At 44.4% G+C, this 22,168-nt stretch overlaps 1 protein-coding gene across 1 annotated transcript in view; it reads left to right on the top strand.

Moving 5' to 3' along the window:
- HSDL2 (hydroxysteroid dehydrogenase like 2) overlaps positions 1-22,168 on the top strand; it is a 164,519-nt gene that overhangs the window by 69,322 nt on the left and 73,029 nt on the right. The window contains exon 7 of the mRNA XM_078676640.1: positions 20,037-20,231. Coding sequence (XP_078532766.1) covers positions 20,037-20,231 — 195 coding nt within the window. The remainder of the gene's footprint in view (positions 1-20,036; positions 20,232-22,168) is intronic.

Raw genomic sequence — 22,168 nt, 5'->3', positions numbered from 1 at the left:
AGCATTAAGTTTAGCGTGAGCCCACAGCAGTGCCTCAGTACATTACCACCATTTTGCATTCTATTTTTCTGCTGTTTGGTTTGAAGTTGCACCGCAGGCTTCCCCCCCCCCCCCCCCCCCCCCCCAAGAAAATGTCGAAAGACTATTGATGGATAGACGGAAGCTGTTGAAAACCTTGAAATGTAGGATTTTTTCGGAATTTCCAGGGGATACTTTGACTTAACTTGTATTACAATATGTGGCGTCCTTGACACCAATTTGAAGCTTTAGCTCAATTTTCAAATTCTGCTCAAACTGCCATTGAAGGTTTTCCGAAAAGGATGAATATCCAGTATGCATGCTCTGTCTGCCAAGATACCATAAGTCTCACAACTGCTACTCTTTTTTTCTCTTTAAAGCCAAATACTCTGATTTATAGAGATAAGGTACTTCTTGCCCGCTGAGGAGCAGCAGGCATGGCTGGGCTACCAGAGCTTGAGGAGCAGAGGAAGAACATGATGTTGATGAAGATGGGTTTCTCTGAAGATGACAAAGTTGAGAGTGAGGAGGCACCAGGACACCTCCAGGTTATCTAGTAGGCGGTCAAAAGTTCTCACCATAGAAGGGACCATAAGTCTACAGTGCCATACTTCCCTAAAAAAAAACAACAATAAAGTTCAGGGTTGTTAAAAGACGAGGTGTCCAATTTGCCTGTGAAACCACCAACTCCTTAGCAAGAGTATATAGAGCTGCAAAAAAAACTCCATCTCTTGACACTGAAAAAACATGCAGTCGAAAGAACTTGTATCTTCCCTTCCTATGGGGTCTGAAGAGAGCCACTGGTAGGGAGTTGACGAAAGGCATCAGCTTGACTTCTGAGAACGATCAAGCTCAAGGAGAAACTGGGATTCTCTAAGGACAAGTCCCATAGGGATATGAAATACAGCTGCTGGCCAAAAAGAAGATGGACTTAGAGCAATCTATGCTGCAACCTAAGATCGTTGTGCCTATAGGCATAGAAAGCCAGAGACATGAGACAGAAACACTTAAAATTACAGAAATAATGTGGGAGGTAGAAGCAGGTCCATAATTGGGGGACTGGGAATTAATGTCTGCAAACCATTAGTTAGAAGAAGCAGAATTTAAAGCCTATGGTGAGGAAGAGTCACTATTCCGAGAGAAAGTAGACACCTATACCTCTCCTCAGATGACCTTTCAGATCCTGCGGTCATTAAGAGTTTTATGGGGGCAGAAAAAGGTGGAAATGATAAACTTTTTTTTTTTTTAAAGTAAACTTGAGCCTTGTATATAGGAAGAATCAATTTCTACCCATACTACCTAACATCTAGCAGCAAGAGACAAAGGTTAAACCAGCATCTGTTGATTTGTTTGTAGATTTATATAGAGCGACTTATCACCCGTGAGGGCATCCAGACGCTGTAAACGGGCATGGGGACATTAAGTGCCCAGAATCATAGGATGTTGCGCCAACGCCGAGACTCGAACCCGGATACCCAGCTCCTGGATCTGCCTCTCCTGCCGCTGCGCCACTTTCTCTCCTATTTGTCAAAGTAATACCCCTAGGATAAAACAGGAAATTCAGGAGACACACTCAAGATCCTAAATACATACAGTTCCATGTCAGCCAGACTCCGATAGGGTCTAATGCAAGGAAAAGAGCCACGCCCCAAAACCCATGGCACCACCACCAGACAAAGATAATAAAAGACTAGAAGCTGTGGACAGCAAGACCAGGAGAGGGTAGCATCTACACAGTGTCAGATCGCCTTCTTGAATACTCTCCTTTAGACATATATAGTCACCAACAATGAAAAGACATAATGATCTAGTGTCGTACCTATCTGCGGAATACCAAAAGAAGGCTAAGGCAGTGTTAGAGGAGGGAAAGAACAACACCAACTCCTGTCTGAAGTCTACACCTGACATTGCAAGTAGACAACTGACTACGGGGACTGTGATGAGGAGATCTGCGTTGCTACGCATTTCAGTATTGGAGCCTGAAGTTCAGGCCAACATAATCAGTAGCGGCTGCTACCCAACGGGGGTGGTGAGACGGGGGGGGGAGGAATAAGTACTTAATTCTGCCAGTTTCTGCCACCTACTGCATCCTCTCTGCAGCAGGAAGCGGAGCACACAGCCTCCCTGAATCCCCAGACCAATCACAACTCTGCCTTACAGCATCTTAGTGATTCGTCTGAGCACCGTTGTTTGGTGCTCAGACAGGAGCTGGCAGGCTGTGCATGTTCGCCAGCCAGCCTGTAATGCAGCCTGGGTGGAGAATATGCAAAGTGCGGATGATGGTTGGGCCGTCCCGCGACAGCTGGCCAAACCGTCATGCGCACTTTAGGTGCATCCTCCACCCCTCCTCCCTGTGATGCAGGAGCCCCGCCCGCTGCTTCAACTGTAAGCTGAATACAAAACACAAAATGATAATAGAACAAAATGATCATTTTATTTTTTGTATTCAGCTTGCAGTTTGAGCAGTGTGGCGACGCTCCTCCGCCTTAATGAAGGAGCCGCCACTGAACATAATTGACATGTCTCTCACACGAAATCACCTCTTTGACCACTGTTAGTTAACAGCCTAAATTGCTACGGCAATGGGGACCCTGCAGACGTTTAGGTATTTTCCTAGAAGAGGAACCTTTGCAGATAGAAAAGTAGAAGGAAGAACTGCTTTCATCCATACATCACAAAACAAACTTTGACATGGACATACTTTGGTCGGACACAACAGTAGCAGCAACTGCGCAATTAAGGCATTTTTTGTGTGCCAGATGCATGTCCAGAGGCAGCACCTCTAGAGAAGCAGCTTCACAACCCACCAAATGACCTAGAGACCTAGAGAGAGACTATCTCTCTCTTTCGCTCCCTCGCTCACTCCTATCCACTTGAAGTCAATTACCACAGACAAATGGATGCAAATTTAATAAAACATGATTATTGAATGGAGTTCATACAGACACCTTCCACAATACCCCAAAACTGCTAAAGACATACAAAAAGAGCAAGACCAGGTAATGCAAAGAGAGGTGTAAGAACTATTGGAAAAGCAAGCAATGGAAGTTGTCCTCCAAGAGGAACAAAGCACTGGGTTGTGCTCAGTCTAGTTTCTTGTTTCTAAGCAAGATTGCGGCCAATAGTGGCCTGAGGTTTGTCACCAGATTTGTCAAAACACACAACATTGCAGGAGGTGATCTCCTTGTTGGAAGAAAAGGACTATCTGGCAACTGTAGACCTAAAAGATGCCTACTTTTATGATCTCATTCATGCCTCACACACAAAACACACCAGGTTTGTGCTAAAAGAGCTGTTTTATAATATATTATATTCAAGAGACAAAAGATAAGAGAAAGTCCTCAGTTTTTCTTAGCACACATTATCTAAAAGTGGATAGTACAAATAATTGAGTTTTGCGATGCCTTGAGAAGTAAGAAATTACAGGCAAAGCCAAGAGCCTATTCTATGTAGAAGGAAGGAGCTAGCTCTGCATTCATAGCCAATTTATCTTTGTAAGATATCTACAAAGCGGCTACAAGGGTTTCATACCTACACAAAACACTGTTATTGATACCAACAATCGCTAAGAAAGTGTGGTCATGCAATGCACATCTCAAGATTTATTCTCATCTACCCCCTCTTTTTTTTTTTTCAAATCTTTTTATTAATGCACAGAAAATGAAATCATAAACACATACAATAAAAACACTGGGTTACATCTTAACAAGCATTACATAATGGAACGTCCTCCTGAGCAGAGAAAAGAACAGAAATATCAGCATACGGGTTCAGGGATCTTCTGACAAAGCTGGATCGTCCGGTGCGGCAGGAGGAGCACAAATATCACCCCTATACACATTCCAGGGCCCCCAAATGTTATCCCATTTCTTGGGTCTCCCCCTGGCCACATACACCGCCCGCTCTCTAAACATACACCAGTCCAAGTCTTCCATCCATTTCCCAATAGTAGGCGGCTGGATTCGCCCCCCATAATTGAGCGATATTATGCTTGGCAATACCGCATGCCAACGTGGCCCACACCTTATCCTGGGGCGTGAGGTCAGGTGGATCCCAGACATTCAGGAGACAAAGCCGCGCCTCCAACTCAAAACTCACTCCCCGAACCTCACGTACCTTGACATGAACTGCGGACCAATACCCCCGAATGAGAGCACAGTCCCATAGCATATGGAAAAACTTTTCAGCCTCACCACATCCTTTCTTGCACACGCCGCTCGCAGCCAAACCCATTCGCACCAGTCGTGGGCCGGTAATATAGCAGCGATGGAGGATCTTTAATTGAAATGAAGTGGAGTGAGGCTTGGGCGCACTGCTTTGTTTATATTAAACGTTCCTACTTTTTTTGGTGAATTTTCTCTAGTTTAAACGTGCTGTCAGGGCGGCGCCTCTTGCCTGTGGTCGCCCACTGAACATTCCAACAAGCACTACTTGTTGGATCTTTAATTGAACCAACCGGAGTCTCATTTGAATTGCAACGACACTTGGAGAGGCCACAGCCTCCCTCCAGTCTTCATCATCAAGGATCAGTCCATCAGCTGTCCATTGGTCTCTAAGAACCGCTAGGGGATCCTCTGAGTGGTTAACTAGCTTTTTATAAATCAAGGAGATCGTCTTTGTTGGAAGATGACCGTCCAACACTCGATCCTCCAGTGGGGAAGCCTCCGGGAGCGTCACTTCCCGGGGAATACCGGCTAGCAGCACATGCCTAATCTGGAGGTAGCGGAACCTCTCACTCCCTTGCAGTTGATACAGTTCCTGCAAAGTTTCAAACGGGAGGATTCAATCTTTACCTCAGAGATCTCCTACTCGTTAAATCCCTATAAGGTCCCATTTGTCAAAACCTTTAGACTTCCATAAACTTCCCAAGCATTCAGCATTCCTGAGAGGCGTAGCCAGAGTGATCTTCCCATCCCATTGAAGGGAGCGGATAGCCTCATGCCAAATCTGTACAGCAACCGCCGTTGGCCCCTCCAGGGGAAAACACCCACGTCTGGCATACAGTGCCCTGGAAAACACCCCCCCGGGAACCTGACCACGGTCCATAGCATAGCCGGGATCCAGTGGCGAGCCATAGATGGCATGATTAACCGCCGCCAGTTGTGACGCCCAATAATACTTACGGATATTAGGCAGGCCAATGCCCCCGCCATACCACGGCAACGTCAATTTTGTAAATGCGATTCGGGGCCTATCATCCCAAAGAAGCTGCTTCTGGAGAGACTCGACCTCCTTGAAGTATGACGGGGGAACCGGATCCATTGAGTTTTGGAGCGCGTATAAGAAACGAGGAAAAGCCATCATCTTAAACAGAACAGCACAACGGAGGAGGGAGAGCGGAAGCGATTTCCATCAGACCACATCTCGCCTGAGCCGGACCAGGGGCAGCAACAGGTTATTGGAGTACCTACTCTTCTACCCCCTCTTTAAACCCACATCTACAGGGGGAATCTATGCACATCATGTGACTCTAGAAGAGACTTCACACTGCAAGAGAAACCAGTTTGTTATCCGGTATTATAGGGGTTTTTCAGCCTGAAGATCTTCTAGATTCATATGCTACCCTCCTACTTCTCCCCTGAAGTGGGACAATTGAGAACAAGCAAAAAAAAACTATTTAAAATGAGGGTCACGTACTGGCACATTGTGGGCTTATGGTTGATGTCCGTCTCGAACTTCGCCATGGTGAACACCCACCAAATATGAAGAAAGTTTTACACTGTAACACTTTTGGACTAACCTCTAGATGGTGAAATTCTATACAGCATGTAAATCTAGTAGATCTTATAGCTGCAAAACCATAATTACTGGTAAGTAACTGATTTCTTTTACAGGTTCGGGTACCAATATAATATTTTATGTATGTTTCCCTCCCCGTAATATTTCCTGGCTTTTCGATAGGGTCTTTCCCTTCCTCATCTGTGACTTGCCTGTCAAGCTGCATCTCCCACCTTTTCTGTCCCGGTGTTTCAGGTAGTTGGACTCCTGTAGTGATGTATAAAGATGATATATTTATCCTGGCCTCTTTCTTAGATTCATCATTCTAATTCGATGAGCTTTCTAGATTCCTTATTGGGCGGTTGCAGTACCTAGTGTCGCACTTAAAAATAGCAGTAACTTCGCATGACCTTTTATATTCATAGTGCTAGAAAGGATTGGAGTGGGAAGAGCCTTTCCACTTTGGATCCAATTAATATACAACTTCCCCAAGGCCAGGGTAAAGGTCAGCGACCTGCTAACTCAGCCATTTGAGACCTGCAGGGGTATGAGACAAGGGTGCCCTTTATCCCCACTCCTGTTTGCCATGGAGCCCTTGGCTTGACTCCTAAGAGAGTGACCCCATCATATGGGGATTCGAATTGCCAAACATGATGTCCTGCTATTAATGTAGGAAAAACAGAACAGGGTGGCTGGACAGGATTATTCGTGAAACAATTCACCAGACACACAGTCAATCTGTACCGTGTGACCACTGGATTTAATTTTCCAAACAAGTTTATTTTTCTTTTTTACATTTATCAGCAATTTTTTGAAACACAAGCACAAACAAAACCACTGTCAATTCAAAAGGTTCATATATACAGTATCTACAAATGCACACATTTACAAATTTACAACAAAGAATCAAACAAAAGATTGGTTAGACACACCAAAAGACAATCACAAATGTATAATAATTCAAATAAATTGCAATTATATACAGTGCAGAGATTAATCCATAAGCGAACAAACGGGAACCAGTCCTAGAGATTGAAAAAACCAAGTGACAGGCGGGGTTGAGATCAAAAACAAGCCTGCCTGTCAACGAAAGCCTGTGGTGTAATGTTAAATAGGGTTGCAAGGCTAGGATACAGAGTGGTGGTATGATTTACATCCTAGCGGCACCCTTTGTTGTAGCCACAGGGTGGTATTGTCGACGCGTTTCGAACCTAAGTATTCAAGGTTCTCTTCAGGACAGGGACTGGGAAACAGATTCTGCAAAAAAGTACAGAGTTTGGTGTCAGACGTACATTGACGTACTGTAAAATGCCTACTCAGACTCCATGAGAAGTGGAAAGTATTTACCTGCACGCGGGCACAAAGGTTGCCGTGGCGTAGGTATGTCGTGTTCACACCTAAAAGACATATATAAAGGTGCTTAATGCACGGGAATTAAAAGGGTCGCACTAGGAAAGGCGAACGGGCTGTCCTATGTATGAATCATACCTGCAATAGGCGCAGAGCAGGACTTAAGGCGTGGTGTCAGGCTTCAGAAGCTTGCAGGTATCAGGGCGGCTCACATTATTTTGCGCGTGTAGGTCTAGATGGGTGATACAAAATCATGTATGGAATATATATCTCTCAAGGCATGGGTGCACAGCACAACACCCCCCCAATCGCCAAGAACGACTTGCGCGAGGTTCCTACCTGGCTATGCAGACCACAGGGAGGGAAGCGGCCGGTCACTGGCCTCAGTTCAGGCCGGCAGTTAAAGTTGGCCCGCTGAAAAAAGAGAGAAACCCTTTGTGAGCGCCAGGGTCAAGAGGCAGCAGCGGAGCTGGTTACAAACCGCTGCGCATAGCAATGCTTACTTTTCTGAATGAAGTAATCAAGCCACAGAAGGTCCGTGTTGCTCACTCTCTCCCAGGAACAAGCTGTCTGTAGGTGGAGCGCCGGGACACCAGTGGGTGTTTTGAATCCAGTTCACAGTAACAGGGGGTGTGGTCAAAAAACGGAATGGAGCCCCTAAGAATGCTGGGATCTGTAGTTTTTGGGAACACTGAAGACTGGCCTGTCGGCTGATATTATACAAGGAAGCCTGCCCAAAGCCTCGCAATTTCATAATTCTACAGGCGTGCAATTTGTAGATGGGACGCCTGGACACCAGAAGGTATTTTGGATCCGGTTCACAGTGACCGTGATGCCCCTGAGGAATGCTGGGATCTGTAGTTTTGATGCAACTAAAGACTAGCGTCTCGGCTGATATTATGCTTGGAGGCATGCCAGAAGCAACCCCATTTCCGTAATACAACTGCTTGCTTGCTGCTATTAATGTATGCGGATGACATTCACCTTCTGAGTTGGAAAAAAAAAGAGAAGAAAAAAAAACTCTCACAACTTACACTATATTATATTACACTATATTATACAGGATGCGAAAGCCTTTGGACGGTGGTCGGGTTTACTAATAAACTGGAACAAGTCCTTATTAGTTTCACTCACTGACTCCACAACATGACAGGAGCTTGAATACCCACTGTGCTGGACAACAGAACCAGTCGGATACTTGGGCATAATGTCCCACTGAGAGGGACATTGACACAATCAAAGCTGCAAATTTACGGGACCTGCATATCTACGATCACAGACTCAGTGCGGAAGTGGATCAAGCTTCCCCTAACAGTAGGATCACCCTGATGAAATGGTGGTACTGCCTAAATTATTATATCTATTCCAAAACCTCTTGATTCCCCTTCCCAAAGCGTTCATCTCACAATTGAGATCCCTCATCATTAACCTGGCCTGAATCCGGAAATAACCACAAATCAGCTGATCTCAGTTACAGTGACCCTATGACAGTGGGTGGATTTGGTGCTTCAAACTCTTCTATCTAGTAATCTAGGCCCAATTTGCACACCATTGGATACATAATCTAAGATGAGCCCCTCACGTAGATCTAGAGTGGCCTGGCAGGAGCTTGCACCCATTCAGATCAAACTATATTGTGACCATCTCGTTCGGACTGAGAAATACACATGGTTTCATGCTTAATATGTACACTAGAGCGATTGGAAGAGTTATGGGGTTATCAATTTAGATAAGCTGCAGAGAAAATTACACACTACTTGTATGCCCACACAACATCGCATTGCTTCCACTACCACCACGTAAGCAGTTTCGACAGATGGGGGGCTTACTCCCGAATCAAATACCTATCACATGAGGAATTTTTAGCCCAGACACCTTCAACAATATTGAACACGCTTGAGTATTATACCCTCACACACGTGGATAAACACTTGCTCCCATTATTTCCAGAGGCCTTGAAAGACTGGGAACTGTTTTCATTCTTATCAGAAAACCCAACCATCTTGTAACTCGAATGTACAATATAGTGGCATGCGATACTTCAGAACCATAATTGCATGTCCCAACCCAGTAGTCTATAGACATGGGCATCGAATCATTGATAAAGCAATTGACCTTCGCCTGCACACAGACCAAAGAGATATCCTCAAATGGGAAATATAGTTCAATCCATACAATTCTCTCCATAGGATATACCCCTGTAAGCATGGTAGAATACAGCATATGTGCAGACCATAGCCACCGCAGATGCTCTCGCCTAAGTGCAGATTTCCTACACCTGGAATTGACTTGCCCAGAAGTAGCCACATTTTGATCACATGTAATAAAAGCACTGGACATAATGACAGATGCTGCGGTATTTATATACCCTGTGGTGACTGTGCTGGGGTACTATTGGCCCCAAAATACTGCAAGAAATTTCTCACAATGGTGATTGCTGGGCCAGTGTTGTTGGCTCTACCATGGGGAGGCAAAAGAACTCCCCAATTTAAAAGTTGGCTGAAAGACATGTTGACGTGTAGTGAACTAGCAGAACTGTATGCAAACACTTTGCCCCCTGCCTATAGACCTATAGATTTCTGGGGGCCTCTCTGCCACTATGTGGCTGGCTTGGACACAAACGAACAATCTGCATGAGTACAGACGCACTGGCCCATGCAGGGGACAATATGTGGGGCCTCGGGCACAGTGAGGCTACCTGCCTGATGGTGATTCAGTAACAACTAAAATGACCAACTTGTATGTGTGATGTGTGGGTTGACTGATCATTGTACGAGGTGTAAAACAATCCAAATGTAATCTAGATGTGCTGTTGCCTGCTGTTACCCAGTTTGACTAAGGTCCGCAAGTGTTGTAAACATGCAAAATCTAATGATAAAAAAACGAACATAGCAGTACCTTTAAATGTCAGGGAGGTCACATTCTAGCTTGATGACTTCTAAACATTTAATTCTTTCACCATAGAACAAAGACCCCACTGTGAAGCATCTCAAGTCTCTTCATACATTGAAGATGTGCCTGCCAATACCCAGGGGGAAGTCGGGATGCGGCATATGAACTGAAGGGGAAATGAAGTGAACCCTTTCTTGCTGCACAGTTAATTCGAAATATTTTGTGTTATCCTCGTAACAGGAGAAGAGTATAGTCCTACCTTCTGTGTGGTTTGCCGACCATTGCACTGCCCCTAGCGATAATCCCACTATCAAGTGACGGATGAAGACTCCTGCTTTGTTGTTTTGTTGCCTAGTATTGGTTCAACTCCTGGCCTGGGAAATGAGACCAATAGTTCAGATAGTTTTATCATGATATCATCTGCAAACATGCACAGTTTCAATGTGTCCACTCCAGTTGGCACTCCCTTAATTTAATCTCTAGTCCAAATACAATTGGCTAAGGGCTCAAGAGTGAGGGCAAATGAGAGACAAGGAAGGACTATCTTGTCCACCTCCTAGTAGCAATCTTCAAGGACACCAGACCATCGACACTGTGCGCAACAGGGTTTCGGCAGGTTACAAATGCCATTTACAAAGGCGTGGCCCAAATCCTAGGAGTCAGACCAGCCGAGACATATAGGCAAGGCTTATCCTTTCAAACGCCTTGTTGGCGTTCAGTGACAGATGAAACCATTTTTGTGGTTCATTGGGTATTTTTTGTTGTGTATTATCTTTTTGGTACAGTCTCCACATTGATGACCTACTGAGCTGTGGTCCATCACTCTGGCATCACTGGTCACATCAATGCCACCAGTAAGCCCTCAATGTCTGGCATTTAAGATCAACTGGGAGGTAAGACTGTAGGACCACATGGGGTTGGGTTGGGCTTTACTGTAAGCTCTGTGTGTCTAGCATAGAGTCTCTCAGTAATCCAGATTTCTCAAAGTAGTTGAACTGTGAAGTCGGTAGTGGGACTACGATCTTCAGATTACCATGTAGAAGGAGGTTGTGAAGCCATCTGGGCCATGAGCCATGCCTAACTGTACCAAGTGTATGGCACCAATCCATTCCTCTACAGAGATTAAGCACTCCAACAACTCTGCCTGTTCCATATTAAGTTTTGTATCTAGATTTGTCTCCAATTAATCTTCAATTCGTTTTCCAGCCATTGGTTCATTGTTTTAAAAGATTTCAATAGAATACTCAGTAGGAATCCTCTGTAGAGATATAATTGTGTATTCAGTGACCTTGATCGCTATCCTCGAAAATCTGCTGGCCATGGAATCGCACTGACGCAGAATACTTTTCCAGTGATCTAACTTCCCCTGATGAAGGGTTCGCCCAAAATGCATTGGATCCGGACGACATGACTCATCCACTTCCATGACAATGTGAAATCTCGCATTAATTTAAATTCAATCACAAATATGATGTTGAATAAAATACATATGCAACTTTAAATCCTCATTCTCCCATCAATTAACTTTGGTTGAACCTCCCTTGGAAGCTGAGCAGTGCGATTGGAGGATGTTTCCCATGGGGATAAGGCATCTCACTCATATTTGAGTATTGTGCAAGTTATTGCACCAAAACTTCAATACAAAGAGATGTGAGAGAAAAAAATCTACTCTAGTGTTTTAAAAAATGTGAACATTTAACTTACGGGTCTGGTGTGCATATACCACTCACCTACAGGATGTGTTGGTGACAGGCTGTTCTGTGCAACCAGCGCCTGAAATTCTATATCTCTTGCCACCCTTGGCTCTCTCTAGCCATGGGTACTGCCTCTGCAGCGTGGTGGCAAGTATATCTCATTTTGAAAGGTCGTTGAATCCAGAGGGTGTGTCCTGCACGGTAGGTTTGTTACACAACCCACATCAAATACTGAACTGTGACATAGTTGATAGGTTAGATCTTGGTAGCCCCCAGTCAGAGCAGAAGATTCGTAGGTGCAGCTGTGTTTGCTGTAGTGCACAAGACTGAAAGTCCGGCAGCCAAGGCCCTTTTGGCAACCCTCAAAGACCCTCGTGGGCAGGCATCAAAGAAAATTGTAGACCTGGTCTTGATCACCACCTGTCTACCAATTTTTGGGGTACCCTTCTTCTGAGATTCTCCCGATGTAATTTCACTGGACAGGAAGTTATTTTTTGAAGGTCATGCTTCCGGTTCCTTTGTATCATGCTATACGGCCGCATCCGCATGGTCCAACTTATTCACAAAATGCATACCCCTGTTGCAGCAGCTTGCTGGAGTCTGACTCACTGAGATGCTCCTCTGTCCATTTGAGGCAGGCATTATGCCACCCTCCGTAACCGCATACCCCTGCAGGCAATTCATCACCTTGGGCCACATGTCCCAGCATCTTCCAAAAGCTGTATTCGAAGCCAGTGCCACCCTGTCAGCTGCTCCTCTTGTCATTACTGCATTTGAAAGGCTGTGCTGCCAAAGTTGGTATGTGCTAACCTCTCTCATGAAATTTTCATTTCTGTATCTGTGCCGCTAATAGATATTACCTCTATGGTGATTATCAGGACATAGCATTATGTTGGACTCAAAATCAGGTACAAAGAGATTCGCTATGTCCAGTGCAAAACATGCAACCATGGCGATGTCTTTCATTTGCAAATTATACTTTTATTTTTAATGCGAATTTTTTTTTTCTTGTCAGCACTATTTCAAATAATTACTTAATAAATTCCACAAGAATATCATTATCATTCCTGTGCAACTCCAACATCCTTCGTATAGTTTACATTGCAGCATCCTGGGGAATGACCGTGTAAAGGCACTCCACTCAGGAATCGAGTAAATACATCTACCCTCACCATAAGTAAGTGAAATGGCTGATTAGGGTGAAATGGCTGATTAGGGTAAAGTAAAGAATTAGAGATAGGAAATGCAATGGGAGAGTGTGTGAGTAAAGCAAAGGCAAGGCTTAGAAGCTGGAAGTCGGACTTCACATGACTTCTTACACAAGCCCTCTTCATGAGTATGTCAGGCTTGAATATGCTCTAAACTAAATAAGATGTGTTTCTTTGGGGTTTCGCAGATAGTAATTCAATTCTTTAGGTTTCGCCTTAGCCGTAGCAACTGCGTAGCAGTTGCTCCGCCCAAGGCGAAATCTAATGTTAGCTCAATAGTGAGGACTTGAAACCGCCCCTTCTTCCATTGGCTAGCTCCATAAATGGAGGCTAGCCATTGGAAGACACGGTTGTCCATCACTCTTTCCCAGTCAGAACGCGAATCGTGGGCGTTTCTGACTCTTTTTTTAAGTCCCGCCCCTTGGTGCCGTGTGTCCCGGGCCGTGCTGTGATTGGCTGCCGGCCCGGGACACCCCGTGGCGCCATTTCCCCGACCGCCGCTGGAGAAAGGTTGTGCTGCCCGCAGTGTATCGTGTAGAAAAGACCGGATTTAGATCGAGATATTCCAATGAAAGAGCGCACATCACACTTTACGAACTTGAAATTTCAATATCCCATCAAATAAACGGACCAACTTGTACAGGGCGCTATTAAGCGACGGGTTTTCTAGGCGCTGGTAAAAAAAAAGGCACCGGACAGACACGTGCTCGTCGTCCAAGGCTCCCGTTCTCGTGTGTATTTATAACCTAAATATTTTAAAATGTAAGAAATGTGTAAGGCGCTATTAAAAGCCATGGTTTTGGGCTGCTGTAAACACAACCTTCAGACACCCTAAAATAATCATAATAAAAAATCGATGAATCCTGTGTCTGCCCTTTGTCTGTTATCTGTATTTCCGAATATTGGCCGCTCCTCATTTCATGGCTCAGAACCGCTGCTTCTCTCAAACTAGTCACCTACAATTTAATCATTTCTAATCTCATTGGGCTGTCTGTTCTGTCATTAAAGATTGGCATGGACACGCACATATTTCACTAATGACCCCATCTTAATGCTCTTACTTTAACCCACCACATCATTCATTCATCCATTCACTCATCCGCCTTCCTCCAGCCCAGCATCCTTCCATCCCCGCACCCTCCGGCCTCTGATTTGATCCCAGAACCGGAGCGTTGGACCCCTGGGCCCGTGTATCCGTCCGATGCTTGGGTTACCAGAGCCTAGAAAAACCTGGTTTTATAGCGCTTTAGGGAAATCGATGTGCTTTATTACTGGATATTTAAATTGTAAATTCATCTAAGAAACGAAAAGTTGGACCCCTGAGCCCGTTTTATCCGTCCAATGCTTGTGTTACCAGAGCGAAGAAACATGTTTTTATAGCGCTTTATGATTGGAGGTGTCCTTATATTACTGAATGTTTACATTATAATTTCACCCCTGAACCGGCGCGTTGGACCCCAGCTCTCTATGTTCAACTCCTATGTGCACAAGAAGCCAGAAATTAAATATGAAGGTTTTTCATAGCGGCTTGTATATGTGTGTGTGCTTATATTACTGTATGTATCCGAGGGTTGTGTTTTTGTAGCGCCCCGTGAGGGTTGGAGCGCTTCTATTATTGCATATGTAAGTTATAATTCATTTCAAAACCGAAGCGCTGGGGACTCTCCCTGTGTATATGTTTGAAACTGATCTATGCAAGAGTCCAAAAACATGTTTTTAATAGCGCCTTAAGGAGGCTGATGTGCTTAGATTACTTAATATTTTATTGTAGTTTAATATCAGAACTAGTGCGTTGGCCCCCAGCTCTGTGTGTATGTCTCTGTGCGCCTTGAGTTATCAAGAGCCCCCAAAACATGTACTTTGCTTGCGCCTTCGGTCGGTGTCCTTACATTATTTAAATGATAATTACTTTCAATAACAGAAAGGTTAGATCCCGGCCTTTTGTGTTTGCGTTCTAGGCTTCTGTTTACGTTTTTTCCTAGTACCACACGGCGATTGGTGTGGTTATATTACTGAAAATATATACATAAAAATGTCACAGCAGGACTGCAGCGCGAGACTCCAGCTCCGTATGTGTGTCGAGGCCTGCGTTTATTAGGCACAAAAACTGTATTTAATAGCGCCTGGTCGAGGCTGGCCTGCACATGTTACAGAATATTTAAATTGTAATTAAATTCCAGCCTTTGAGCGCTAGACCCGTCGCCCCGTGTGTATGTCCGACGATTCTGTCTACAAGAGCCTAACATATTAGTATAGCGCTTTATAGACGATGCTGTGCTTATATTATTGAATATTTAAATTATCGTTGAACCCCAGAACCTGAGCTTGTATGTCCGTCCGAAGCCTGTGTTTACAAGAGCCCTGAATATTTTTTATAGCGCCTTACAGACGCTGGTGTGCGTACATTATTGAATATTTAAGTTATAGTTGAATCCCCGAAGGAGGTTGGTTTTCTAATGTTATTCAATATTTAAAATGTAAGTTCAAACCAGAACTGCTGGTTCGGACCTCTGCCCCCTATGTAAGTCCCAGCCTTGTTTTAAAAGGGACAAAAACATGTTATAATAGTGCCTAGTGGAGGATGGTTTACTTTTATTGTTCAATATTTCAATCTGAACTAAACCTCCTTCCGACGCGTTAGACCCCCAGCCCTTGTGTCTGTGCTCGAGCCTTGTGTACATAAGAGCCGTATATATTATAACATATTTAAAATATAGTTACATCCCAGATGCGAGCATTGCATCCGAACCACGCGTGGTTCTGTTCGACGCCTTTGTTACTAGTGCCTAGCAAACCTGTCGTTAAATAGCGCCTGGTAGACGCTGGTCAGTTTAGTTGATCGAATATTGAAGTTGTCATTTGATAGAGCGCGCCGTGCGGATTTCATTAGGATGTCTATGTGTAAACAACCGTATTTTCTATACATTGATCGGTTTAATAAGGAAGAGGGCGTTTCGCCATCACAAAAACACAACAATCTGAAAGTGTCTTGTTAGTGCAATTTCTCCTACAATGTCAGCCTCTCAATAAACGGAAGTGGCTCATTCTACCATTTTCTTGTGTTATTTTGCTCGTAAATTCTGCATCTTCATAAACTGTAGATTTCTTTGTTTTGATTTTATGTTATGTAATAATTTGTATTGGTTTCAAAAATACGAATTTATTCATGAAACCCCCTTGCATTTACAATGTACAATATCTCTTTTTTAGGTCGAGGCTATCGTCCCTCAGCGAAGCTGGGGGGCGGAGCCGAAGATTTAATGACTTCAACAGTGGGGCTTAATCCTGCCCCTCTCTTCCATTGGCTAGCTTCGTAAATGGAGGCTAGCCATTGGAAGAGATGTGTGTCAATTACTATTTTCCCCGCCTTGATGCGATCCGTGGGCGTTTCTGTCTCTTTTTTTAAGTCCCGCCCCTTTTTCGTCGTCATTCGGAGGTGGGCGTTTACTTCTTTTTTTTTTTTTGCCGGCGCTTTTGTTTTGCCATTTCCCCGACCGCCGCTGGAGAAAGGTTGTGCTGCCCGCCCGCCCCCCCTTCTCGTTGTGCTTATTTTGTGCACACTCTCGACGTCTGAAACGGGTGAAACAGGACTATGAGATTGCAAGATTTCTGCGAAAATTGGTCATCTTAAAGAGCTCTGCCGCCCACTTTAAAACACATTCAAGACCTCACTAAGTGAGGATGTTCCTCTACCATGAGGCATCAGACCTTTAAGACCGCAGCCTTCTTTCTGTTCGAGTGAACGCAGACCCTGTACAGTCGGTGGAATACCACTCGTACGAGTCACAACCCAGCCTGTGGGAGTATAAAGCTCACCATTCATTAAGTAAAAAATGCCTGGTGCAGCTCTAGAAAAGTGCTCTGTGACACATCTCTGTACTGCCTCCGGCTACTACCACTTGCTACCTGCCTCGACAGCAATGCCCTTGTGAATTTAAAGTGTATTGCCGATCAAGGATGTGGCCTGACGACTAGAGCTGTCGACCTCGAAGCTGGGGAACCAGGATCGAGTCTCAAGCAACAACGCTCAACATCTTGTGATTCTGGGCAAATTACTTAATCTCCCCCTGCCTCACAAAATAAATGTGTCCGTCTGTAATGCAGCTGGTGCTCATGTAAAGCACTCTGATAGCCGATGTCTTCGGTGACGGTCGAGTAAGCGCTATACAAAACTCTGTCCCAAAGAAAAAAAAAAAACAAGCATTTGCTATGCAATAGGTCTCGCATTTACGAGAGTTTGAGCTATTGGCATATACAAACTTCTTTTGTTAAAGCCCCATGCTGCTCTTTCACATGCATGAAGGCTTTCACTTTGCCAATTGTTCAAACTTCTGTAAATGCGAGACCTATGGCATTGCAAACAAGCGCCCACCATTGTCCCGGCTGCGTTGATAATATCAGGGCGCTCGTGTGTGAGGGGTTGTGGCGTTGCCCCTCCCTGCGGCAGGAGACCGGTACACTGCAGGGGGGTCGGGGGTGGGGTTGGCAGGCTTGCAGACTCACTGTGGCTCATTCGAAAGGGGGATAAGGGAGGGGGTTTCATCATTAGAGGGAGGCGGGCCCAGTCTGAAGAGATGGCAGAGAGGGGCTGTTTATGTAACACTGAGACATCCCTGACACCAATCACAGTATCTGCTTAACTGGCTGGTGAGGCTGTTGAAGATCCACTCCTATGTCAGGAAGGCCTGACATGCAACTACGTCCTCTGCACACGCCAACGTTAGAGCCAGCTACCTGTCAAGCATTAGCTCAGTTTCTCCACAGGCAGTCCATTTCTAGTCTCACCCTCTTATTTGTTTCGGACATCGTTCGGACGTGGCTGAGCATGCCTCCCAATGTGGTGCTAATGGTATCCGAGCAAAATCCTTTGGGACATGGAAAAGGTGTCATGCGTCATACGGAATGGAAGTTTGTGCGAGTGCACGCTGTGTCCCATTGATTCTTCCATTGCTTGCCTGTCCGTGTCAGGTGTGCCTGCTGCATTGTTAGTGACTGCAGAGGCTATTGGCAATGTAAATGACAATGCCATTTATTTATCTGTTTTCAAAACCAACACATCAATACAAATTGTCATTTACAATGCCAATAGCTCTAACTTTTCCAAAGGCGAAACCATTGCATTGTAAATGCTTGTTTTAAATAGTGATACTAACACATGGAAGATACAATCAGGAGAGAAGAATTGAGATTTGAGGTTCTTTTTTGCAAAAGATGTATTTTTTACAGGTGACAGCTTGTTGTAGATTAGGACCACTCACCTACAATTTACGTTTGTGATGTTTCCCACAAACTGCTTGCAGGGAAGCCCTTTTTAGGTCTCGGCTAGTAACGCGCTGAAAGCGCGTTCTCGCCAGAGAACTATTGTCGGCGTCTCAGCAGTCTGCGAACACCGAAGTGAGACAAGACCTAGCCGCGCTCAGCGTTTCCCCATAGGATAACGTTGTGCGCGCGCCAGGTCTTGTCTCCACAGCATTGCAGGGCAGACAGGATCGAGTCGCGCGCCTCTCTGGAATGCAGGGGGAGTCTGCAGAGGGGCGCGCGGCGCTGTTCACGAGGCGCGCGGCGCTCATAAACAAGCTGGCTGCCTCTTCTCTCACCCGCCCTCCCACCTTCAGGCTCTCCCTCTTCAGTTGTTAACTCCTCCTTGTTGCAACAGTATTTGATGGCTGCATATTTCACACCCTCAAAGTCCTCTTTCTCCAAGTATTCTCTCGCTACCACCTGTGCCGATCCGCTCTCTATAGACCCTCTCTGACCTATATTTAATTTATTTTATAGTGATAAGCATCCCATTGTAGTGTATTGAGCGCTTTACGTCACACTTGTTATGCATAGGTAATGACTTGCAACAGTATTTGATGGCTGCAGATTTCACACCCTCAAAGTCATCTTTCTCCAAGTATTCTCTCGCTACCACCTGTGCCGATCAGCTCTCTACAGACCCTCTCTGACCTGTTTTAAATTTATTTTATAGTGATACGCATCCCATTGTAGTGTATTAAGCGCTTTACGTCACACTTGTTATGCATAGCTCATGACTCATAAGCCTCCAGGAGGACGAGGGGGCGGGCGGCGCGTGCTTAGGAGGCTCGAAGGGGAGTATGATGACCGTGTAAGTGCTGAAAGTGACCCCCTCCTTACCCTGACCAGGAGGGAGGCTATGCAGCCCCCCCCCGCAAAGGCTGCCGGGAAGAGACATTCGCAGCTGTACGAAGGAATATTTTACAATGCAAACAGTGGCGCTGTGCAACAGGCCCCTTCCGCAGGTTGTGCTTGCAGCTTCTGACAGTGTTTGTAAGTGCTGGCTAGAGAGGCGTGGCCTGGGCGGGTGTCGGTTCTTTTCTACAGATAGTGGGAAGAAGAGCGAATAAGCGCTATACACGCGCCTCTAACAAGCCGTACCATGCCAAGGAGACACATAGCGCCTTACAACACTTCCAGATAAATAAACAGCGCAACAAAGCATAGGGTACGTAAAGTATGTTCCGCCGTCAGACCCCCGGATCATTTGAATTCTGAAATGTTAACAATTCAGGTCATGAAAATGGTAAAACCTCGTGTGTCATTTTAAACGGTTTCCTGTGCGCAAAACACGACCACACATCCCCTTTACACGTTTCAAAGGGGTGTTTCAGGTAAAGCCCCGGGGTTTTACTGTGAAGTGGTGAGTTTCTTAAGACTGAGTCACCCAAGACACGCAGCCAGTCAGTTTCTGTGGGACAACTTGTTTTCACATTGCTGCAGGGTTAATGTATACAGCACCAGATTTGTATTTTAATACAATTGATTTTTAACCTAACAATGTCGTCTTTCTTAATCTCTAATATTTTATAGCACATACAGCGAACACTGCCATCTCCGGGTGCTCAGTAAATTGGTGCAGTTATTAAATATGTTTATTTTATCGACCTCCGAGGGATACAAAGCTGGGTTAATGCACCGCAAAGCTATTGGCATTGTAAATGACAATGTCATTTATTTATGTTTTCAAAAGTAAAACCTAAATAAAAATGATGTCATGAGCAAAGGCAATGGCTCGAACTTTAACAATGCCGAGACCATTGCATTGTAAATGCTTGTTGATTACTCAGTTATCATCTGAAAAGTCTAGCAGGTATATGAATGTAATGCGAATTTGCCTGTTTGTGTCTTGTAGCTATACACACAGCTGCAATGGCAATGCTTGGAGGATCTGGTATAGAGAAGCAGTGCAGAACACCAGACATCATTGCCGATGCAGCCTATTCCATTCTAACCAAGCCAAAGAGCTTCACTGGCAACTTCGTCATTGATGAGCAGCTTCTGAAGCAAGAAGGCGTACGCGATTTTGATGTCTATGCTGTGACACCGGGTAAGAAGAGTCATTCTGTTAAATGCTTGTCTTTCTTTGCTTTGGTAGCATCTGCAGTTGATTAGTCATTGAATCAGATATCATTTGATTGGTCATACAGATCCTGCAATACTAGAGATCATGCTCAAGGCCTAATGTATTGTCGTTAAGTATATCAATTAAGTTACAGACTAAATAAAATGCCATTTCCGTCCATGCGGAGGTTAGCGGGTTTATTCAGCACATAAGGAAGTCGCTTCTTCTCTGGAGAGGAAGCCTGAGCTAACTGACATTTGTTAAATGCAAAACATACAAGATTCCACAGTACATCCACAGGTTCCTACCAGAATGCCACACATTTCCCTTCATAAAAACACAACATGGAAACACTACACAAAGAAAATATGCAAAGAAAAATATTGATACAACTGAACAAACTTAAACATGGGATGATAAATTGCTCAGCTACAAATACTCTAAAAATTTGAAAACAAAATACGTAACGTATTACATAAAGGAGCATAAAATACTTATCCTAACATAGAATAGCTACATTCCTCCAGAGAAAGGTATATTCAGCAATACAAAATAAGACTGCACATAAACTGGTCCAGAGCAAAGAAATGTATTCACAATTAACACGGTCACTCATTTGTATTTAATACATATGACAATCTTTGCTACAAGTGGGTGGCTGTCTCATGCGTTTAGTTGAAACTTGTTTTGCATCCATATCTTTGAGTGACAATCGCTCAGTATCTTTTTGCTCTTTTGACCACAAACAGGTTGGTAACCTAACCACCATACTCTTACTACACACGTTGCAATCCGATAACTCAACCACCTGTTCACCATTCTAATTATCTTCAAAGGATCTGAAAACTTACATTTCCCAAACTTAACATATTTCCCTTTCTTCAGACACCCAATGACCCACTTGCAAAGCTGGTAATGACTCGTTACATTCTTCATTGGGACCCAAGCTAGATCTTCCCGGGAACCTTCTGTTAACTTCACTATTGACACTACCATCATACACCTTGCTTTTTACATCCAACATCAACATTTGTTTTAGCTAACACGTTGCTTCCTACCTCTCATCTTTTCAAAATAGGGGTATATCCCCAACATTCTTTGGCGTGTAGCGGTAGCTCCATTGTAATTCCTTAATCTTTTGATAGCAATCTTTACTATTAGCAATGGCAAGTTGAAATCCTTCTTTTAACGTGTATCCATCGCTCCACAATATCATTGCTCTGTGGATAACATACAGATGTGCGTATATGTTCTATCCTGTTACTAGATAAAAAACAATGCCATTTCTCCTGATGTGGAAACACGTAATATTCTATATTAGCATAAGCAACAGTCATTTTGGCTGTGGCTTCCATTTCATTTCCTTCGTCCTCTGCAGTTTATCTTTTTACCTTGCTTGTGTCACCTATTTTAGTTGACCTATTTTGACATGGCTCAGCAATGTACATGCTGGGGGGTTTGTAGCTGCCGGTGCACCTTGTCTTAGAGGCTATCTATTGATCGTTTCCTGCTGCCATAATCATTCCTGCTCCCCCGCCCTATTTGCTGACCAAGTGGTCATCCATCTGCCCTTGTTTGCTGATAGATATTCCTGTGTTTAAACTTGCTCTTTCCATTTCTGTCCATATGCTTACATTGCAACAAAACTGTAAATAAGGACGATGGTTTGTGAGTTCAGGGTATCTCCACCCACAATACTTGAGTGTTGTGTGGACATGGTCCCACTCATGAGTGATTAATAAACGTGTTGTTTTACTTCAGCTCCAGTGGCAATCTCTCTTTTGTTCGTCTTTGGACCCGTGGACAAGAGGTTGGCCGTGCACCAATGTGCTCACTTTTGGGAACATTCCCACACTGATGTTAATTGTACACCATTCTCTGTCACCACACTTTTAGCAAAACCTCTTTGAAATGCTTCCTTC

Source organism: Lissotriton helveticus, chromosome 2_1, assembly GCF_964261635.1.
Source record: "Lissotriton helveticus chromosome 2_1, aLisHel1.1, whole genome shotgun sequence".
NCBI lineage: Eukaryota > Metazoa > Chordata > Amphibia > Caudata > Salamandridae > Lissotriton > Lissotriton helveticus.
This window is presented reverse-complemented; position numbering and strand designations above follow the sequence as displayed.